Source organism: Microcebus murinus, chromosome 6 (assembly GCF_040939455.1).
Source record: "Microcebus murinus isolate Inina chromosome 6, M.murinus_Inina_mat1.0, whole genome shotgun sequence".
Classification (NCBI taxonomy): domain Eukaryota; kingdom Metazoa; phylum Chordata; class Mammalia; order Primates; family Cheirogaleidae; genus Microcebus; species Microcebus murinus.
This window is the reverse complement of record NC_134109.1, coordinates 2,084,214-2,103,725: the sequence shown is the minus strand read 5'-3', so window position 1 is coordinate 2,103,725 and position 19,512 is coordinate 2,084,214. Positions and strand designations below refer to the sequence as shown.

The 19,512-nt window shown below is 62.6% G+C and overlaps 1 protein-coding gene across 2 annotated transcripts in view; it reads left to right on the top strand.

Moving 5' to 3' along the window:
- The first annotated feature begins 8,813 nt into the window (after positions 1-8,813).
- CEP170B (centrosomal protein 170B) overlaps positions 8,814-19,512 on the top strand; it is a 28,315-nt gene continuing 17,616 nt past the window's right edge. The window contains exons 1-3 of one of the 2 annotated variants that reach the window (XM_076003655.1): positions 8,814-8,987; positions 12,103-12,233; positions 18,856-18,945. In XM_076003655.1, coding sequence (XP_075859770.1) covers positions 12,129-12,233; positions 18,856-18,945 — 195 coding nt within the window. In that variant the 5' untranslated portion in view covers positions 8,814-8,987; positions 12,103-12,128. The remainder of the gene's footprint in view (positions 8,988-12,102; positions 12,234-18,855; positions 18,946-19,512) is intronic. The other variant, XM_076003654.1, reaches the window with a different exon arrangement.

Sequence of the window (19,512 nt, the reverse complement as noted above, 5' to 3'; positions counted from 1 at the left end):
TTTTCTTGGCACACAGGAAAAATGATCTCTTGGGTGATTTGATTAATACAAGAAATCATTAAGATTATATATGTGGGCCGGGTGCGGTGGCTCACCTGTAATCCTAGCTCTCCGGGAGGCTGAGGCCGGTGGATCGCTCAAGGTCAGGAGTTGGAGACCAGCCTGAGCAAGAGCGAGACCCCGTCTTTACTATAAATAGAAAGAAATTAATTGGCCAACTAAAAATATATAGAAAAAAATTAGCCGGGCGTGGTGGCGCATGCCTGTAGTCCCAGCCACTTGGGAGGCTGAGACAGGAGGATTGCCTGAGCCCAGGAGTTTGAGGTTGCTGTGGGCTAGGCTGATGCCACGGCACTCTAGCCTGGGCAACAGAGTAAGACTCTGTCTCAAAAAAAAAAATTATATATGTGTATGTCTTAAACTTTATAACAGAAGAATGAGAGAAATCAAGTTGCATTTATTTTTATTAAGAACTATTACGAAAGACAGCATGTCAAGATAGATAATTTATTTTTCTTTTCTCCTCTTCCTCGTAAAATGTGACCTGGGAGCAAGATCCTTACGCAAGCCCGTCTGAGTCACCTGCCGATGGCTACTGCACGCAGTCTCACACTCGGCTCGGCCCCGTCCTCTGCCTGCACAGTCTGCAAACCGCTCGTCCACGCGGAGGGAGGGAGGGTGTGCTGAGCACACGGTGCGCCCAGGCCCGACAGCACGTCAGCTCGTCTGGTCCTCCCCCCCTCCCGCCCCGCCAGGCCTCGCTCACGCATCTTCACTAGGATGTCTTTGATTTGCTCTTTTTTTTTTTTTTGAGACAGAGTCTCACTTTGTTGCCCAGGCTACAGTGCCGTGGCGTCAGCCTAGCTCACAGCAACCTCAAACTCCTGGGCTCAAGCGATCCTCCTGCCTCAGCCTCCCGAGTAGCTGGGACTACAGGCATGCGCCACCATGCCCGGCTAATTTTTTCTATATATTTTTAGCTGTCCAGCTAATTTCTTTCTATTTTTAGTAGAGACGGGGTCTCGCTCTTGCTCAGGCTGGTCTCCAACTCCTGACCTTGAGTGATCCTCCCGCCTCGGCCTCCCAGAGTGCTAGGATGACAGGCGTGAGCCGCTGTGCCCGGCATATCTGATTTGTTCTTACTGGATTTGGGTCCAGTTTGAGATCATGAGACCTCGCTGCGTTTTGACGAATGCTTCCCTCTTCCAGTCACAGAACCAGGAGAGGCAGGTCCCTGCGGCAAATGTGCCTGGTATGGAGAAACATGGATGAGCGTCACGACACCTGTCGAAGTCACCAAACAACGGTCTGGACCCTGGGCGGCTGGGGGCGCTGCCCGGCAGAGACGCGGAGCGGACGCCTGGGCTCCGCGTCCCTCGAGTGGTGGGGGCCGGCCTGGCCTTTTCAGCACGGCACAGGCTGTCTGAAGGTAGGCGACCACGAGACATATCTATAATCGCTGCTGCTGCAATCTCAAAATACATTACCTTTTATCAAACTTTAAAAATTGTATGAAGAGTGCATGTGCGTGAGTTAAAAAACACAAGAGAGCCAGGTGCAGTGGCGCATGCCTGTGTTCCCAGCTGCTCGGGAGGCTGAGGCTGGAGGAGCCCTTGAGCCCAGGAGTTGAGGTTGCTGTGAGCCACGATGATGCCACTGCTCTCCAGCCTGGGTGACAGAGTGACGACACCTTGTCCCTAAAAAATAAAAACACGAGAGGAAATGTAGAGTGTTGCAAAAGAAATATAAAAGCTGAGACATAAAATAAAATATTATTTTTTTAGGAAAAATCAAAAGGCACTTTGCTTACTAAAAAGGTGACATTTCAGTATGTTAAGAAGCCTTTGATTAGGAATGAAGCAGAAGACTTTTCTGCAGCCGTCCATTACAGGATCCGACGCAGCCTTGCCGAACAGGGAGTGGACGGCACTTCATCCTGCCCGCCCTGGTGCCCAGCGGCTGCACACGCCTGCACGTGGCACCGTGTCTGTGAGGTGTGACAATGAATAAGTTCTTTTTTTGTGTTGTTTTTTTTCCCCCAGACAGGGTCTCACTCTGTGGCCCAGGCTGGAATGGAGCGTTGTCATCACAGCTCAATGCAGCCTCAAGCGATCCTCCAGCCTTGGCCTCCCAAAGTGAATGTTTCAGTGGCCACCCAACACTGTGGGTGTCACCCTCTCGGCTGTCACCAGCCACTGCTTTCCCCCGCGACTCCGAGCGTGGGCTTTCCACGCTGAACAACACACGCTGCCCGGTGTGTCCTCAGGCCCGCTGCAGAGTCCACAGGAGGATCCAGGTGGCCATCAGAGGGCACCGGGCTGTGCCGCCCTCCTGGGACCCCCTCCCCTCTGCTGCTTCCCGGGGGGCACACTCAGAAAACCCCCAGGCAGGTCCTGGCCAGGCGTGAATGAAAAGACCAGGGCGCCCACCAGGCCGCGGGAGGACAGCGGACAGGGCGGCCGCAGGTGCGCTCCGGTGGCGCTGTGCGTGCGCATGCGCGAGAACTCACATTCCAAAGGGAAGAACTGCTGGAGGAAGCACGTGGAAAGAACAGGGTGCGGGCACAGCCTCACCCCCTCGGTGTCCCTGTTCCTGTCTGACTCCAGGGGCCGCAGGGACGTCCCAAGAGAGAGCTGGGAGGCTGAGCGACAGAAAGGCTCCCCACGTGGACGCGCCTCCGTCCGTCCCAGCCCACGCTGCCGTGGGCGCGTGCGCTGCTGGGGCGGGCGGTGCATGGGGGTTCCTGAGAGCTCGGCCTCCCCCCGTGGCGTTTTCTGGCACCGGCCCCTCCTAAGGGAGGTTTAAAGGCGCCTCCTCTGATTTCACCCTCCCTGGGGCTAAGACACCTCACAGGGGGGCCCCTGGCTCCGTGGTCAGTGGCCACCACTGCCAGGCGTGGGGGTGAATGCCGGGCAACACCTTTTTTATTTAATTAAAAAATGTCTGTTTCACTAACAGAGGCTTTTAAAAGAAACATTTATTACCACTATTCCAAGGAACAGAATTTGGAGAAAGTTGATCAGACCCTATGGTGCTAAATGGACGTTTCAGCTGCAATTAACAGAACATGCTACCCAAAGTAGCTTAAACTACACTGAGGGCTTTTTGTTTCACTTAACCAGAGTAGGGAGTTTGTCTGTGCTGGGCCCAGGTCTCTGCAGCAGGGACCGGGATCGGCTTCTCCGCTCTGCTCCTGACTTCCTGTGGTCATAAGAGGGCTGCTGCGGCTCCAGGCATCACGTCCTCACCCAGCAAAGGCCATAAGTGCAGGGCAGACTGTCTTCATTCACACAACTTCCTCATGGTGGGAACAGCACTTCCAGAGCCACCCTCTCTCACACCCACACCTCCCTGCGACAGAAGACTTCCTCTCACGTCTCCTCAGCTGAACGCCAGTTACACACTCAGGCCACCACGGGACCAGGAGCTCTCCAGAGGTGACTGAGAGGCCTGGCTCTGTGGGAAGGAGCAAGGAAAGGCTTCGAGGCAGGTGGCCTTGAGAGCAGGTCCCAGGTGAGAAGCGGATGGTGATCCGCAGCAGAGCAAGACCCCTTTCTCCAGTGGACCCGCAGGGAGAGGATTCCCACCCAGGCAGAGAGGGGGACTCCATAAGTCTCTTCTCATCGGATTATCTACCCATTGGGGTACGTGAGGCAGGGAGCACTGGGGGCCACCGAGCTCGGGGCGTGAGTGTGGGGAGCATGGGGGTGGGCACCGGGGAAGGACACTCTGCCTTCTGCGGTTCCGGCCGAGTCTCAGGGTGAGCCCTGCAGGCAGACGCTGCCCTTCAGAGGAGGCTCAGAGAGGGGTGCGGTGACACAGCCCAGGAGCCTTTCAGCTGTCCCCCGCTGCTCCCCCGGCAGGCCTGGAAGGGGTGAGCGCAGCACCCCAGAGCAGGGCACCCCGCCGCCCTGGCCAGCCGGCTGCCCTGGGTCTCAGCTGGGCGCTAATTAGCTGCGGACACAATGCAGGCAGGCAGTGCCCTCAAGGGCCTGGGCCCTCCTGCCGTTTGTGGATAATTATCTTGGCAGGAGGGCCGAGTCCTGGGTCTCAGGGAGGGCAGCAAGCCAGGCTGGGAGAGCAGCCAGCCCCCCCCCTCCCCCGTGCCTCTGCTGGGCAAGAGAGGCCTGAAGGTTGGCCCCTGCCCAGGCCAGCTTCCCTCCCTGAGCCCTGTCCTGCCAAGGCTGCCTGGGCCGGTGGCCTGCAGAGAAAGACCAACCCCACTGGGGACTGTCCCAGGAGGGGTCACAGGCGCTGCAGGTGACCCCTGCCCTCCCTGGGCAGGACAGGCCTGCAGAGACCTGGGTAGCCATGCAGAGGACACTTTCAAAGTGCGAGGAGTCGGCCCGCTCCAGGCCTGCTCCTAGGGAGGTGCTGCTTGTCCTCACCCCCAGATGCCCCAGCTCCTGGCTGCAGCTGACCTGTGGCTTCTGGTCACCAGCAGAGGTGCGCAAGCCAGCACAGACAGGGGAGGAAGAGTGGGCGCTGTGTCCCGGCTGTGTCCGTGGCTATCTGCCAGCACCAAGCCTCCTCCTTCCACTGGCAGCAAACGCCCCGGTCCTCCCAGTAAAAGCCTGGGAGCGTTTGCTGCATGAGATGAAGGAGTGGACGCAGAAATGCAGGCACAAGGGGACACTAGGTAGCCCCATGAACCCCGCTCCAGGAGGACGGGGTGCCTGGTGGGGGCTCAGCTTCCATGCGTTTGACCAGAGACCCCTGAACCAAATTCGGGAGAGCAGAGTATGGAGTTCAGGAAGAGCCTTAGCCCACCTGCAGGCTGGTGGCATTGAAGAGCTGCAGGGCACTGGGGCTGGGGTCCGGGTGTGCCGGAGGCCTGGCCTCTGACCCCGCTGGGTCCCGCCCTACTCCTAGAAGGAGGCACCTGCACACTCTGCCTCCAGCCCGGGCACCGGCTCAGGCGCTGCCAGCCCTGAAGCTGTGGCACCTTGTCCCTAAGCCCATCAGACCTGCTGGGGCTTCCCTGACTCTGCTACTTGGTTAGGGGAACCCCCACCCCCTCCTGACTCTGTTCCCTAAAGAATACGGTAAATGTTGTCATTGTTAACATGGCTTCCTCACTTAACAAATCCCAGCAGCACCGAGGTACGGTGGAAACAAAGCCCCCATCCACACCCCAAACTCACCCACACCACGCCAGCACCGGGTGCGTCCTCCCTTCCCCATCTCTCATCAAAACCTTCAGTGTCCACACGTCTGACAGGCAGGAATGGCACCTCCAGGCCGCAGGATCACGGGCAGGTGAAGCGTCTGAGCTGAAGGCACCTGTGGGGGACCAAAGGTCTGTGCTTATTGGACAGCTCACTAGGAGACTCCACCCTTGGCGGGGCGTTGCGTCATCATAGGTTCCCCCAGTTTATGGCACAGCCTTTGATTTTAAAGATGTCGTTGTCCTGGCAAAATGTTGCCATTTGTAATTAAATTTTTCAAAATAAATTGTGTGGCTTCTGCTTTTGTGTCATGCTGAGAAAGGCCTTCCTCACCCCGAGATTTTTAAATAGGCTCCTGTGTTTTCTTCAGATGACTTTGTGGCTTTGGTTTTTTTGCATTTATATTTTTGGCCCATATGGAATTTATTTTGGAGTGAGCAGTGGGACGGGGCCTGACGACGTGATGTTTTTTCCAGGCAGCTGCCCAGTAGTTCCAACACTCTTTATTAAATAATGCCCTTTTCCCCGTGGATTTTAAGTGCCCAATTGATCACATGCCAAATGACCACACAGACCTCTGATCTGTGTGTCAACTGCCTGTACCAAAATGTTCTGGTTGGCCCCAGGACAGATTCTCCTCTCTGGCAGGGATGAGGCCTTCTTTTTTCCTTTTCAGAATGTTATAGGCTATTCATTCTTTTCTTTTGTTGTGCAAAATATATGTAACAGAAAAGATACTATTTTAACTGATTTTAAGTGAACAGTTAGTTCAGTGGCACCAAGTCCATTCCCATTGTTGTGCAGCCGCCACTGCCCCTCTCAGAGCTCTTCATCTTCCCAGCTGACACTGGATTCATCAAACAGCCACCCACCGCTCTACCTTCTGCGTCTCTGATTCTGACGGCTCAGGGGCTTCCTATACGTGGGATCATACAGCATTTGTCCTTCTGGGACCGGCTTATTTTGCTTAGCGTAATGTCACAAGGTTCATGCTCACTGCAGCATGTGTCGGAATTTCTTTACTTTTAAAGACTAAATGGCATTCCGTCACACACACACACACACACACACACACACACACACGTTTTGTTTACACATCTGTGGGGGGCGCTGGGGTTGCTGCCATCTCGTGGCTACTGTGACTAGTGCTGCCATGAACATGGGTGCCCAGATAACCTGTTCATGTCCCCACTTTCAATTCTTTTGGGTATATTCTCAGAAGTGAAATTGCTGGATCTTATGGTAATTCTATTTTTCAATTGTTTTTGAGGACCTGCCACCCTGTTTTCCACAGTGGCTCAACCACTTTATACTCCCAGCAACAGGGTGTCAGGGTCCAGTTTCTCCAACCCTCGCCAGCACCTGTTTGGGCTGTTTGGACGTAGTGTCCCTCAGTGTGACCTGGCTCCCCGTTGTGATTTTGATTCGCGTCTCCCCAGCGATCTTTTTACAAGCTCGTCGGCCACTTGTGCATGTCCCCTGCAGATGGGTCTATTCACGTCTTTTCAGACAATTCTTCTCGTACCTTTAATTTCCTCACGGACTTCAGAATTGTTCGTGTTAGTTATAAAACACACCCTGTAACAATTTGTACTGGGGATGCATTCCACAGGTGGGTCAATTTTGGGAAACTGGGCCTCAGCCCTCCTTGGTTTTACTGTCCTGGTCTCTTCTGGGCTCCATGCTTGGTCTGTGTCACCCTCTCTATCCCGCCCCCCCATGCCCGTGGCTCTGAGAGTCACCCACACTTGCTCCTCTAGCTCAGTCCTGGGCTCCCAGGTGCCCCTGGACGGCTCACCTGCGTGTACTCAGCTCTCCACCCCTGCGGCAAACTCAACTGCTGACCTCTCTGCCTGCTTTCCCAGCCTGTGACAGCCACATGCACTGGCTGCGTCGGGGCAGAAGTTGGACACATCCTTGCTCCCCTCTTCCTCACCCTGGAGGAAGTCAGGGTCCTGGCAGAAGGAAGGCAAAGAGAGAAAGTGACTTTTGTGAAGGGTCATTTACCAAGGTGTAGACAAAGCCAAGAGAGATGGTGAGGCCCCCCCCCTGGGGTGGGCAGTCCTGGAGCCTGGAGAGGGCAGGAAAAAGGGATGGGCAGGGCTGGGGCCTCAGGAAGAGGGCAGGTGGGTGCTCCCGCAGCAGGGGAGCTGGGGAAGTTCCCTAAACTCTCCTGGAAGTAGATGGGGTGGGGGTGGGGCCACCTGGTGTTGGCACAGGGGCCAGTGGGCCTGGAGGGGCAGACTGAGAACACACGGCCCCCTTCCCCCACCCAGTTAGGCACCAGTCCTTGCCTACCCTTCCTCCCAAATCTGCCCTCATCTCTCCTTCCTCTGCTCCCACCTCTACCAGCCTAGGCCTCTGCTTAGATACCTGGCCACCCCCACCCACTCACTCTGACACCCAGACCTTGTCCTCTCGCTCTAAAACCCTCATCTGAGCAGATCTCAGCTGGCATCAAGCCTCATTTGGTGCCACATTGTCCTTGGGATGAAGTCCGAACACCTGGATCACCTGGCTACAGGTCTCACCTGGCCCTACTCTTCCGGCCCCCCATCCGAGCTCACAGGTCCTTCCTGCAGCCAGCACAGAGCGTCTGCTGCCCGGCACACTCCTCGCCCTCTCCCCGCCCAGGTGGGCTTCTACTGCACGCTCCCCTCTGTACTCCAGGGTGCACCTGACGGACTCCACCTCCCACCCGGCTCAGGGCCGGCACCGAGGTTGTGGAGAGACGCCGCGGGGTGGCGAGCAGGTGCATGGCATGGCGGGCACTGTCGCAGCCAGGAATGGCCCACAAGACAAGGCCTAGACTCCTCCCCGGGTTGAGGCCTGGTGCGCGCCCCCACCCCGTCTCCCGGGACTTCCCGCCCCTTTCCCAGTCCCCTCACTCGGAAGGCAGGCTGCCCTCAGAGCGGTCGTCCACCGCAGCGTGTCCCACCCCACGCTGCCCCCGCCCCGCGTTAATCCCCTCCCGGGTACCTCGGCTGCGGCGCCCGCGGGGGGCGGGCAGCCGGAGAGCACGTACGCAGGAGCCCTGTGCGCCCGGGGTTCCCAGCCCCGCCGCTCCGCACGCTCTGGCCCACCAAGGGCGTCCAGGTAGGACGGCGACCCCCACAACCCGGCCCCGGCCCGGCCCAGGGCGCTCGGGGTCGGCAGCACACTCGCCCTGTCCGGCGCTGGGGGCGGGTGTCTGGGACTCGACCTACCTCCTTCACCCTCCACGCCGCCCTTGGGCCACCCGGGCCAAAGGTTGGGGGCCGAGGGCGCGGCTGAGCCTCGGGCTCCGGAGCGTGGTTAAGCGTTAACCTGCGGGCGCAGGGCCCAGACGCTGCGCCACTTTGGTCACCGGTTCCGCCCGACACGCAGGGCCGGGTACCAGCAGAACCCGGGGGCCGGGCCGCGGCCGCAGGAGCCGGGTCTGCGAGGAGTGCTGGGGCTCAGCGGGGCGGGCGGGGCCTGCGGAGCCTCCGGGGCGGGACCGCGCGCGGGGCTGGCGGAGGCGCGCTCACCTGGCGGCCGCGGGCCCGCCCCAACCTGGCTTCCGGCGGGGCGGTCGTGGGGGCGGGGCGGGGGCGGGGCCGCAGGGCGGGGCGGGGGCGGGGCCGGGCGCCCGCAGACGTCAGGGACCCGCCGCGCGAGGCCGCCGCGGCCGCTCTGCCCGTGGGCTCGGCTGGGCTGCGGCGAGCGTGCGGGCCGCGCCGGGCATGTCCTAGGCGCCGGCCCCGCCCAGCGCTCGGCCGGCCGGGCGGGAGGGCCGGGACCCAGCCGGGCCGAGCCGGGGACCGAGAGGGCGAGCCGGCGACCCAACCCGAGCCGCAGGTAAGACGCGCCGGCCCTGCGCTCGCAGGGGCCGGGGCCTCCCACCGCCCGCACCTGCGCGCCCGCGGGACGGCATGGGGTACGGGGGGCCGCCAGGGCAGCGGGGTCCCGGCAGGGCCCGGACAAAGGCGCGGGGGCGGGGGCCGCCCGGTGCACCTGGCCAGGCCGGTCCCCGCCGCCGCGGAGGCGGCCCAGGTCTGCGCCAGGCCGGGAGGGGCCGCCCGACGCGCGTCTACGAGGCCCGGCCGGGTGCGTGTCTACGCGGCCTGCGGAGTGGGGCGGCAGGCCTGGGCGCCCGGGTCCCCGCCCCGGCACCGGCACGGCCATGGCCGCCCCCGGCGAGCGCTGATTCAGAAGCGCCGCTCCCTCCCCCTCCGGGCCTGGCGCTCCCGCCCCGCCGCCTCCCTCTGGCCTGGTCTCTCCTCCCGCCGTCCCTCCCTCCGTCTTCCTCCTCTCTCATTTCCCTCCGCCGCAGTCCCTCCGCTGTCCCTGCCTGCTCTCCCGCTGTCCCTCGTCTGCGCCTCCCAGCGCGCCGCACCCCCTGCCCTTCCTTGGGCGTCTCCACCTCTACCCCTCCTCACCTGTGGACTGGTGGTTCTTCCGGCCGGGTCAAGGGGACGAGTCTGGGGTGTTTATTATTCTCCCCCCCTAGCGACATGGCCAGCCCAGCCCTGAAGCAGCCCGAGGCTGTTTGGAAGCGTCTGTGGCTTCCAGGCCTTTGCCGGGTAGGCTGCTGGTGGCCATGGGTAGCCCGGCTCTGGGGGCTTGGCCTCCCTTTGCCTTAAGCCTCTGCCGTGGCCTCTTCCGGGTGGAGGCCCGTGCCCCTGGCCCCTGGGAGCTGGCAGCATGGGATGGCAGAGTGTGAGATGGGGGGCCTGGCTGAGGGCTGGGAGACACATCATGGGTGGCCTTTCCAGGAGAGACCCTTGGCATCTTCCCCCCTCTGCCCCTCCCCCAGCCTCCAGGGGGCGGGGCCTACAAGGGCAATGAAGTCCCACCGGTTTGGCCTCCAGCTGGACCCTAAGGAAGGGCAGGGCCTGGGTAAGGGAGGTTCTGGCTGCCTGGAGCTGCCTTCTCCTGGTGTGGGTAGTTCTAGGTCGTCCCACCTGCTTGCACAGGGGCCGGTATGCCGTGGGACATGTGGTCACGGGGGCAGTTGCTCATGGCTGCAGCGGGCGTTGGTTTCACCAGCTCCCCACGCCAAAGGGAGTAGGACCTTCCATGCCAAGATTCTCATGGCTGAGGACCCTGGGTGTGGGCATCACAGGGGCAGGGCCGACCCTGCTTGCGAGGAGAGTGACTGCATGTGACCGTGGCCTTATGTGTGGTGGCCATGTGCACGCTTCCTGGGGAGCGAGTGTGGGGGACCCTGCCCCGCCATCCCAGCTCAGCAGTGGCCCCCACCTGTGCAGCTGGTCCCAACCCCTCCCTCGCACCCTCACGTGCAAGTCCAAACCATCCCTTCGGCCTGTGCCTTCAGGACGCACTCGGCCTGGCAGCCTCACCTTCTCTGCTCCCGACAGGGCCCTGGCCACTGTCATCTGTGTCCTGGGTGAGCGTCCTCACCTCTTGACCAGTCTCCCGGTCACCTCCTGACTAGTCTCCTGCTTCACCTGCAGCTGTTGTCTGTCCTGAGTCAGAACTTGGTGCCCGCAGACCCAAGAGCTCCAGGGCCAGCCACACAAGCGGGTGACCAGACAAGCCCTGGAGCGTCTTGCTCAGACGCTCACTTTCTTCGTAATTGTTGAGCGGGGGCACCGCATTGCCAGTTTGCTCTGGGCCCTACCGTGATGGAGCTTGTCCCTGGCCCTCCGCGGACTTCCATCTGGCTCCAGGACAAGCCTCGGGGCCTGGACGAGCCTCGGGCCTCCGGGAGGCATGGAGGCAGGCCTCCGTCCCTCTGCGGTCCCAGGCCTGTGCACTGGCTGCTCCCTCTGCCTGGAATGTGGTCCCCCAGATGCTCACGTGCTCGCCTCTGCCCCTGCTGGCCGTGCCCAGATGCCGCCTTCTCAGTGAGCCTTCCCAAACACCTTCCCCAAACCCCGCCCAGCACAGCGTCCGCCCCTGCTTCCCCATTCTCTGTGTCACTTGTCACACCTTCTCACACGTTCTCACGAGCTACTTGCCTTCTCTGCTGCCTGCTTCCCAGCTGGAGGGGAGCCCCGAGGTGTGGGGACTCTGTGCGTCTTGGTCGCGCTGTCTCAGCCCAGGCCAGCGCCTGGCACATAGCAGTGCAGACTGTGTGTGTCCGTGGTGTGCCAGCAGGGCAGAGCGGCCGGGGGCCACGCGGCTGTGTGCTCGGAGCGTGCAGAGTGCCGTGAGAGTGCGGTCTGTGCACACTGGCTGCCCCCACCGTGCCCCTCATGCTGCTGTGCTGCTCCCTGCCTGTGCTGCCCACACCAGTCCCTCAAACCCACCTTTGCCGATGATCCTGGGACCACAGGCACCAAAGGCCCCACCCCCCTCCTGGGCCCCCGCAGAGCTGCCTGTTGCTGTCTTTGCACAGTGACCACCAAGGGATGTTTATGTCCTCTTGGGGCTGGGCGTACTGATGGCCCAGGGCCCGGCTCCAGCTCTGTTCCTGCTGCGCCCCACTCCCAGGGCCCCTGCTTGGGGCTCAGTCCCAGCGAGTCCTGCTGGGGGGAGTAGGTCCTCTGGTTCAGGGTTTGTGTCCTGGGCTGTGGCTGGACCTGGCACTGTGGGGTCCTGATGGGCCACGTGGGGTCCCACCCATGAGCTACTCCTAGAGGGTCATGTGGATGTGGGGTCCACACACAGGCAGTGCATCCAATGTCCCCTGAACCTTGGCCCCGGACCCCCAGAAGAGGGAAGGGATTAGGTGTGGCGGTCTTAGAGGACGCGGGAGGACCGGCTGGCCTTGGCCGGAGTGGGGAGGCGTCCGTGGTTGGACGTGGCGGGGGAGGCAGGGCACGGCCGACAGTGGGACTCGGGCCACACTCCAGGGAGGGTGGGTGGCCTGGCGTGCCTGGAGCCCAGTGTTTGCAGAGTGGCCAGCGTGCCTCTGGGGTGTGGGATCAGGGCTGGGCCTCTGCCGTGTCCAGGGGCCGCAGCCCAAGCCGGGGAGCCCCACGCTGACCACCCCCTCTCCCCGCAGGGCCGTGGGGCCTGGCCAGCGCCAAGATGAGCGTCACGTCCTGGTTCCTGGTGAGCAGCAGCGGCGCGCGCCACCGGCTCCCGCGAGAGCTCATCTTCGTGGGGCGAGAGGAGTGCGAGCTCATGCTGCAGGTGCGTGGGGCGCTGGGAGGGCGCTGCCCGCCAATGCAGGATGCCCCGGGGAGGAGGCCGCCATGGACCCACAGGGGGGCTCTGGGCCTCCCGGGGGGCGCGTGGGGGACGAGAGTGTGTGCGCAGGCTGGGGCCCTGCCGCTCACACATCCTGGTTTCTGACGGGAGGGTTAGGCTTTTGTCACCCCCTCAAAGTGCTGGGCAGGAAGGTGCCTTGTGTGGACAGGGGGCTGAGCACCCACCGCCACACGCGTGTCATCGGGTGGGGGTGCCGCCTGGCTGGTCCTGTCGGTCTCATTCCCGGATGTGCCCTGGGGAAGGCTGGCGCCTTTTGAGGGTGCCCTGGGTGTGGGGCCTCCTCTGGGCAGGAGAGGCTGGCAGGACGCCGGGCTCTGGACGGTCAGAATTCCTCTCTGGGCCTGGGCTTCAGAGTCCACCTTCAGCTTTGGTGAGGCTCCTGCATCTGGCTCTTTGGGAACCAAGCTGGGGGTGGTGTGCTGGCCTGGGACATCCGTCCTTCCTCCACCCCGTGTGGGTGTGTGTGAGTCGGGCTCCCTGCAGCCCTGCCCACCCATCCTGGTGGGGGGGCTGTCTCCAAGCCCCCAGGCAGCCCCGCATGGGACTGTCAGAGGAGAACGATGCCCTGGGTGGCTGTCCCTTCCAGCTGAGGGGCCTGCTCGGGGCAGGGGGCTGCCCTGCCCACCTGGGGGCGTCCTGTCACTAAGACCTTGCTTCCCGAGTGCAAAGCGGCGCCACGTGGCACAGCCCAGGGTGGCCGAGGCCCTCACGAGGGGTCCTGGCCACATGGACATTCACTCGGGCAGCAAACATTTGCCCGCCTCTGCCCAGGGCAAGCCCCGACCCGGCGACACTGCCGGTGCCCGTGCCGTGATGTGAATGTTGCAGCGTAGTGTACAGCGTGGTGGTTTTCAGAGGAGGGGCTTTTGGGAGGTGACAGGACACGAGGCTCTGCTCTCAGGCGAGGGCCAAGGGACCTCATGAAAGAGGCCTGAGGAAGCTCGTCCCCTCTGCCGAGCGAGGACGCGGCATTCAAGGCACTGCGTCTGACGCAGAGACAGGGCCTCCCTGACGCTGAATCCGCGGCTCCTTGATCTTGGACTTTGCATCTCCAGGGCTGTGAGCAGTTCATTGCCGCTGCCGTGAATTACCCCCTCAGAGGTCATTTTTGTTATAGCAGCAGGGATGGACGAAGTCCAGACATCCCAGCCTCCCCCCAAATGCCCTCTGATCGGCTTGAATCCAAACCCAGCAAGTTCCTCACACTGAGGTTGGTTGCTCAGGCTCTTAAGTTCTTTAATCTACAGCATGCTCACCCCTTTTCTTGTCTCTACTTCGTGCCTTTGGTAGTCGGTGAGATGGAGTTGATGGCGCGTGCGGGAGTTGGCCGCTGTATTCTGTAAAGGGCTGGGTGACATTCTGGGCTCCGTGGGGCGCCCGGCCCCGTTGCCGCTGTGGGAAAGCAGCCGTGGACGATACTTAGGAACAGGTGCGCCAGTGGCGCTCTGTGCACAGACGTTGAAATAGCCACACCCATAATTTGCATGTGTCACCAAATCGCCTTGTGATGTTTAGCCGTTTAAAGGGGTAAAGGCCATTCCCAGCTCTCAGGCCTGGCAGAAGCAGCAGGGCGTGCCCGGCCTTAAGGACCGCCCCGCGGCTGGGGCTGGCGGGCTGCTGCCCCACGAAGGTGCGCGGCGTCGTCTACACGCACGTGTGGCATTGGTGATGGCGGTGTTCCACCCGGGGTGGCCAGGAGGTCCTCTCAGAGGAGGTGGCACTTTAGGGCCTTTGGGAGGAGGAGCCAGAGTAAACCTGCAGGTGCTGGGGGCCGGGCCAGGCACTCTTCCCACCCCAGCTCTGCTCGCTTCTCTTGCTAGGAATGGGGGGCCGGCCGCCGTGCGGGGCTCAGTGTGCGTAGGGCGTTGGAGGTCTGACTCCCGGGTTCCAGCCTGTCGGTGGTAGAGCCCTGAGCAGGACGGGAGCGATGGGCGCGTCTCAGCCCCCGCACTGGGCCAGCCCCGGCCTGGGCACGCCCATGTTTCTGCTGCTCACTGTCCTGGGTGGAGTGGCCGTGTAAGCCATGTCTCCATCATGCATGGGGAAACTGAGGCTTAGGGAGGTCATGTGAGTACAGAGAGTGTGGGAGGGGCGGTCAGCCTCCCACCTACCCATCCCGCCTCAATGGCTGCCCTCACGCTCCTCTGCAGCCGCCTTCACCCCACCCTCCCTGGGCGGCCACTCCTGCTAGGACCTTCCTCACCTCCGCCCCAACCGCCACGGCACCTGCCGCCACCCACCCCACCTGCTCCGGGCTCCTCCCAGCACCTTCCAGTCCATCCCCTGGGCCCCAGACCCTAAGGCTTTTGCATGTTGCCTTCCCTTCCCTGCTGTTGTGCGTGTGTGCACACAGGCATATGTATACACATGCATGTGCACACACACGTGCGTACAGTGCACACATGTGACCGTATACACATGCCTGTATGTCTATGTGCTTATGCATACACATGTATGTGCACACATGCACTTGTGTGACTGCGTGTGGTACCTTGTGCACGTGTGTACGTGTACATGTATCCATATGCACACGTGTGTGCACACATCAGTGTGTGCAGTGCGTGTATGTGCTTCCCTGTGTGCACATATGTGTACATGTATACACGTGTGCATGCTGTGTGTTTGTGGGGAGCATCCTCCCTGTCTCCACCAGTTCACCCTTCAGCTGTCCATGGAGTGTGCGGCAGCCGGGATTCCTGCTCTCATCCTGACCCAGAAACCACAGCGTGAGGCCGGGGCCCTGCACACACAGTGCGCCAGCCCATGCGCTGCGGTGCCTGTGGCCGCGCTGGGGGTGGCGGGTGGGTGAGCTGGCAGGAGGGAGTGCCCGGGGCTCTGGGCTGTGGCCACCGCCAGGGTCAGCACAGCTGGGCAGGGATCTCGCCGACGGGGAGTGTCAGACACACAGTGTGGGGACATCTTTATTCCGTGTTAAAGTGAGTCCAAATTATTAGGCCCTTTTCCCAAAATCCATGCGGGGGAAGCGAACCTATGGCCTTAAGGCCACATGTGGCCTTCTAGGTCCTTAAGTGTAGCCTTTTGACTGAATCCAAATTTTACAGAACACACCGTTTTGTTAAAAGGGGTGCGGCAGGGAAAGATGAAGCACTTCTTGCTTCCTTTGGTGCTTAAAAAAGAGCAGTCTTGAAATCAGAAGGCCACTGGAGCACCTCTGGCCATTTCACACATCTGCAATCGTCCCTCTTCCTGCTCGGGGGTCCTCTCCGCAGGCACTGGTCTGTGTTGTCGTAAGTCTTAAGCCCTAGGACAGGGGCCACCTGTCACAGGCGCTGGCTTCTAGCCACTGAGCTCGTGGGCTCGGCTGGGTGGGGTCTGCTTCTGGCCTGGGGTGTTGGGGCTGGGGAGGAAGTTCTGGAAGGGGGCTTCTCCCTGGCCCCTTCCCAGGCCCTCCCCGTTAGTCCTGGGTGCTCCCTGCCATCTGGTGTGTCTGGTGACAAAGGCCGGCAGTGGGGGTGGCCCAGGCTCTGGTGTGAATGGGGGCCTGTGGGGGAGGGAAGGTGGGGGAGGGTGGCGCTCCTGGGCTGAGGCCCAGGGAAGGGCGTGGTGTGTCCAGAACCCACGGAGTAGTCTGGCCAGAGCCTGGCTGTGGCCTGGCAGGGAGAGAAGGTTTGGAAGGGCCCCCAGGGCCCGTGGGACAAGGCCAGGGGAGCCCCAGAGAGTTGCACAGGAGACTGACCGGCAGAGGGACGGCTGGGCCGGGTGGGGCTGGGGCACAGGAGAGGTGGCCGGGGGCTGGAGGCAGATTGAGAAGGATTAGTGGGGCTGGCGCCTGGCTCCTAGGGCAGCCTCGAGGTGGGGCAGGGAGAGCTCCAAGTGTTGGGAGGTGTGTAGGTGTGTGCCTGGGAGGTGGCTGTCAGGCCCGAAGGTCTGAGGTTTGGGGAGCGGTGGGGATGTGTCCAGGCTGGAAGGTCCTCCTGGAAACCCTTGAGGGCTCACTCCTTGGCAAAGATGCATCCAGCCGCTCAGCCCGCCTGCCTGGGCCAGCAGAGCTGGGACCGCCCGGGCACCTGTCAGTGGGGAGCAGGGCCAGCAGCCCCTGGACCACGTCCCCCATGCCCCACCAGACCTGTCCCCCAGGGAGGTCTGGTGCCCAGCAGGGAGGACTCTCAACATGGCCCTCGGGCCTCAGGGGTTCTTTTCCTGAGACGGTAGGTCCCCGTGGCCCCACTGGGCCCATGTGTCAGGCAGGTGAGGCAGGTGCTGGTCTGTGCGCAGGTCGGGTGGGGGGAGGGGAGCTCCCATCCCATCAGGGAGCCCCAGTCCCCCAGCTTCCGGGCTGGACTCTGAGGCAGGAATCATGCCCCTCGGGGGTACTGAGAGGGGCGGTTAAGTGGCCTGAGGCAGCCCCCACCCTGTAGCAGGTCTTGGTTAATAGCACCCCCCCCACGGCCCTATGCTGGGCCAGGGACCAGCAGGAGGGGCTGCTGTGGGGTCACCAGGGCCAGTTCTCGAAGGAGTTGTGTGCTGGGGGGAGGGGTGTGGCCTGTGGCCGAGGCCTGCAGGGCTGGACTGGGAGGTCCAACAGAGGAAGCGTGTCTGGCGTCCCCCTCCGGCCTGGCCCCTCAGAGCTCGTCCCCAACCGCATGGGCAGAGGCTACTGCTGGAGCAGCTGGGGCCGTTCAGCTATGGGTGCCAACTTTGGAGGAGGAATTTGGACCGGGATGCGGGTGGGGGTGGGGTGGGGGTAGAGGTCTCCAGGTGAGACCCACCCTGTTGTTTTGGCCGGCAGGTGAGTGGGCACCAGGATCAGACCCAGGAGGGCGCCCGGGACGGGCTGAGCCTCCCACCTGCGCTTCCTCAGGAGCGGTGTGGGCCATGCAGGCCCTCAGGATGGCTACCCCAGGGCCCTCCTCTCCCCTGCATTGTCCCTGGCACCCACCCCCTTCCTGGGGGGTCCTGGCAGGAGGAGGCTGGTCCCTGCCCCCATCCTCTTCTCCCTCCTCGCTCCCTCCACTGTGATACCCCTGGTCCCGCTGCTGCCATACGCTCCTCAGGGCTCAGGCGGGCCACCGTGAGGCTCCTGAGCACTCGATGCTCCCGTGGCAGTGGCTGTGGGCGCGTGGAGGCCCCACCGGCAGGCTGTGGCCGGCTCAGGCCTGCTGACCACCACCAGCCCCGCCCAGCTGCAGGCCTCTCTCTGGGGCCTGCCCTGGTGCCTCTGCCCAGGCCTTGCCAAGCTGGGCGACCTTGTGCAGGGGTGGGGCCACTCCCAGCCCCTGCAGTGTCTCTGAGGTGGGGGAGGCCCTGTCCTGGGGCTTCCAGTCCTTGGGAGGGGTGCTGGGACCGCCCCCTAAAACTGGTTATTTCAGGGTGGTGCTGGGGCAGGGCAGGTGGAGCACGTCAGAGGGAAGGTGGGGCTTGGCAGTGGCAGCAGGTGCCAGGGAGGCGGTGACTGCCCTGAGGGTCCTGGGGCTTTCACCTGTCCACCTGGGAAGCCCCCTGGGATGCAGGGGGATGTTCAGGTCCTGGGCCACCCCTCTGTGGGTCCAGGGCTGTCCTGTCCCCGGGCTGGGGAGTGACCCTGTGGGCTCATTGTCGCTGGTGTGCTCCGGAGGCTGACCTGGTGTCTTGCCGGGCAGTGCCTGGACGGTCCCCAGGTGGCTGTGTGGGTCACACTGCCATCTGGGCCAGGGCCTGACAGCTCCCCTTGAGTAGGCTGGTTCTGCTGGCGTGTCCTGGGTCTGGGCCCCCAGGCCTGCGGCTGCTCAGGTTGGGGGACAGGAGAGATGCAGCCACCAGCCAGACACCCGCAGCCCCAGCAGCACAAGAGGATGTGTGGCGTTGGGGTGGTGTGCGGGGGGTGTGCTCTCTGCGGAGATCCCTGCTGGCAGCGCCTAAGCAAGTAGAACGTGACCCCATCCCTGCCCCTGTCTCCCCCAGCCCTCGTGGGAGAGTGGCAGGGGCTGGGCTGTGGCCCTGCAGTGGACAGTGAGGCGACCACGTGGGAGAGCGAGGGCGACTGTCCTCAGGGGTGGGGCCCCGGGCGGGCTGGTAGGCAGGAAAGAGTAGAAGCGCTCAGGGTGGAAGTACCACGTATGCACACGCGTGCATGTGCGTGCAGGTGTGCACATTCAGGTAGGTACCAGGAACAGGCCTGCTGGGGGGCTGGGTGTGTCCCTGGGGGGCTGGGCGAGAGGTGGGGGAGCCCTCCCCCTGAGACAGCCTCCCCAACCCCAGCCTCTCGACCCTCCCCCTGGGCTCTGCCTCCGTCCTGGCTGCAGCTGTCTGACCTTGGGAGGGAGCAGCATGTCCTGATGACCAGAGGGTTCCCACCCTCCCACAGCTGACCCGGGAGCAGCGCCTGGGAGGGTGGGCCCAGCTGGCAGCAGAGGGTGGGGGAAGTGGCCCTGGCATCTTGGTGAATCCCTGTGGCCTGCTCTGGCGTCCGGAGGGGCTTTGCCAGCGTCTGCCCCGTGGGGGTGGCGGGGCCCTGTGGGCTGTCGTGAGGGTGTGCAGAGCAGTCTCTGCCTGCTGGGCGTCGTCTCCCTGGGATGCGGCACCTGAGGGCCGGCTGTCTCCCCAGTCCCGCAGTGTGGACAAGCAGCATGCTGTCATCAACTACGACCAGGACAGGGACGAGCACTGGGTGAAGGACCTGGGCAGCCTCAACGGGGTGAGTGTGCCTCTGGCCCCGCCCCTCTGCACTGGCCCCGCCCCTCCACAGGGTCCCACCTTTCCTTTGCAGCATGCCCTCTTAGCTCTGGACCCACCCCTCAGCTATGGCCCTGCCCTCCAGCTGTGGACTCCACCCTCAGCTCTGGACAGCCCCCCAGCTCTGGACCGCATCCCCCAGCTCTGGATCCTACCCCTCAGCTCTGGCCCCACCCCCTCAACTCTGGACCCACCTTCAGCTCTGGACCCCCCCCCCAGCTCTGGATGGCATCCCCCAGCTCTGGACCCACCCCCTCAACTATGGACCCACCTTCAGCTCTGGACCCCCCCACCCCCTCCAGCTCTGGATGGCATCCCCCAGCTCTGGACCCACCCCCTCAACTATGGACCCCGCCCCTCAGCTCTGGACCCCACTCTCAGCTATAGCCCCTCCCCCTCAGCTATGACCCCTCCCCCAACTCTGGAACCACTCCCAGCTCTGCCTCTACCTCTCAGCTCTGGAACCACCCCACTAGCTCTGGCCCCACCCTCAGCTCTGGACCCCACCCCCAGCTCTGGCCCCACCCCT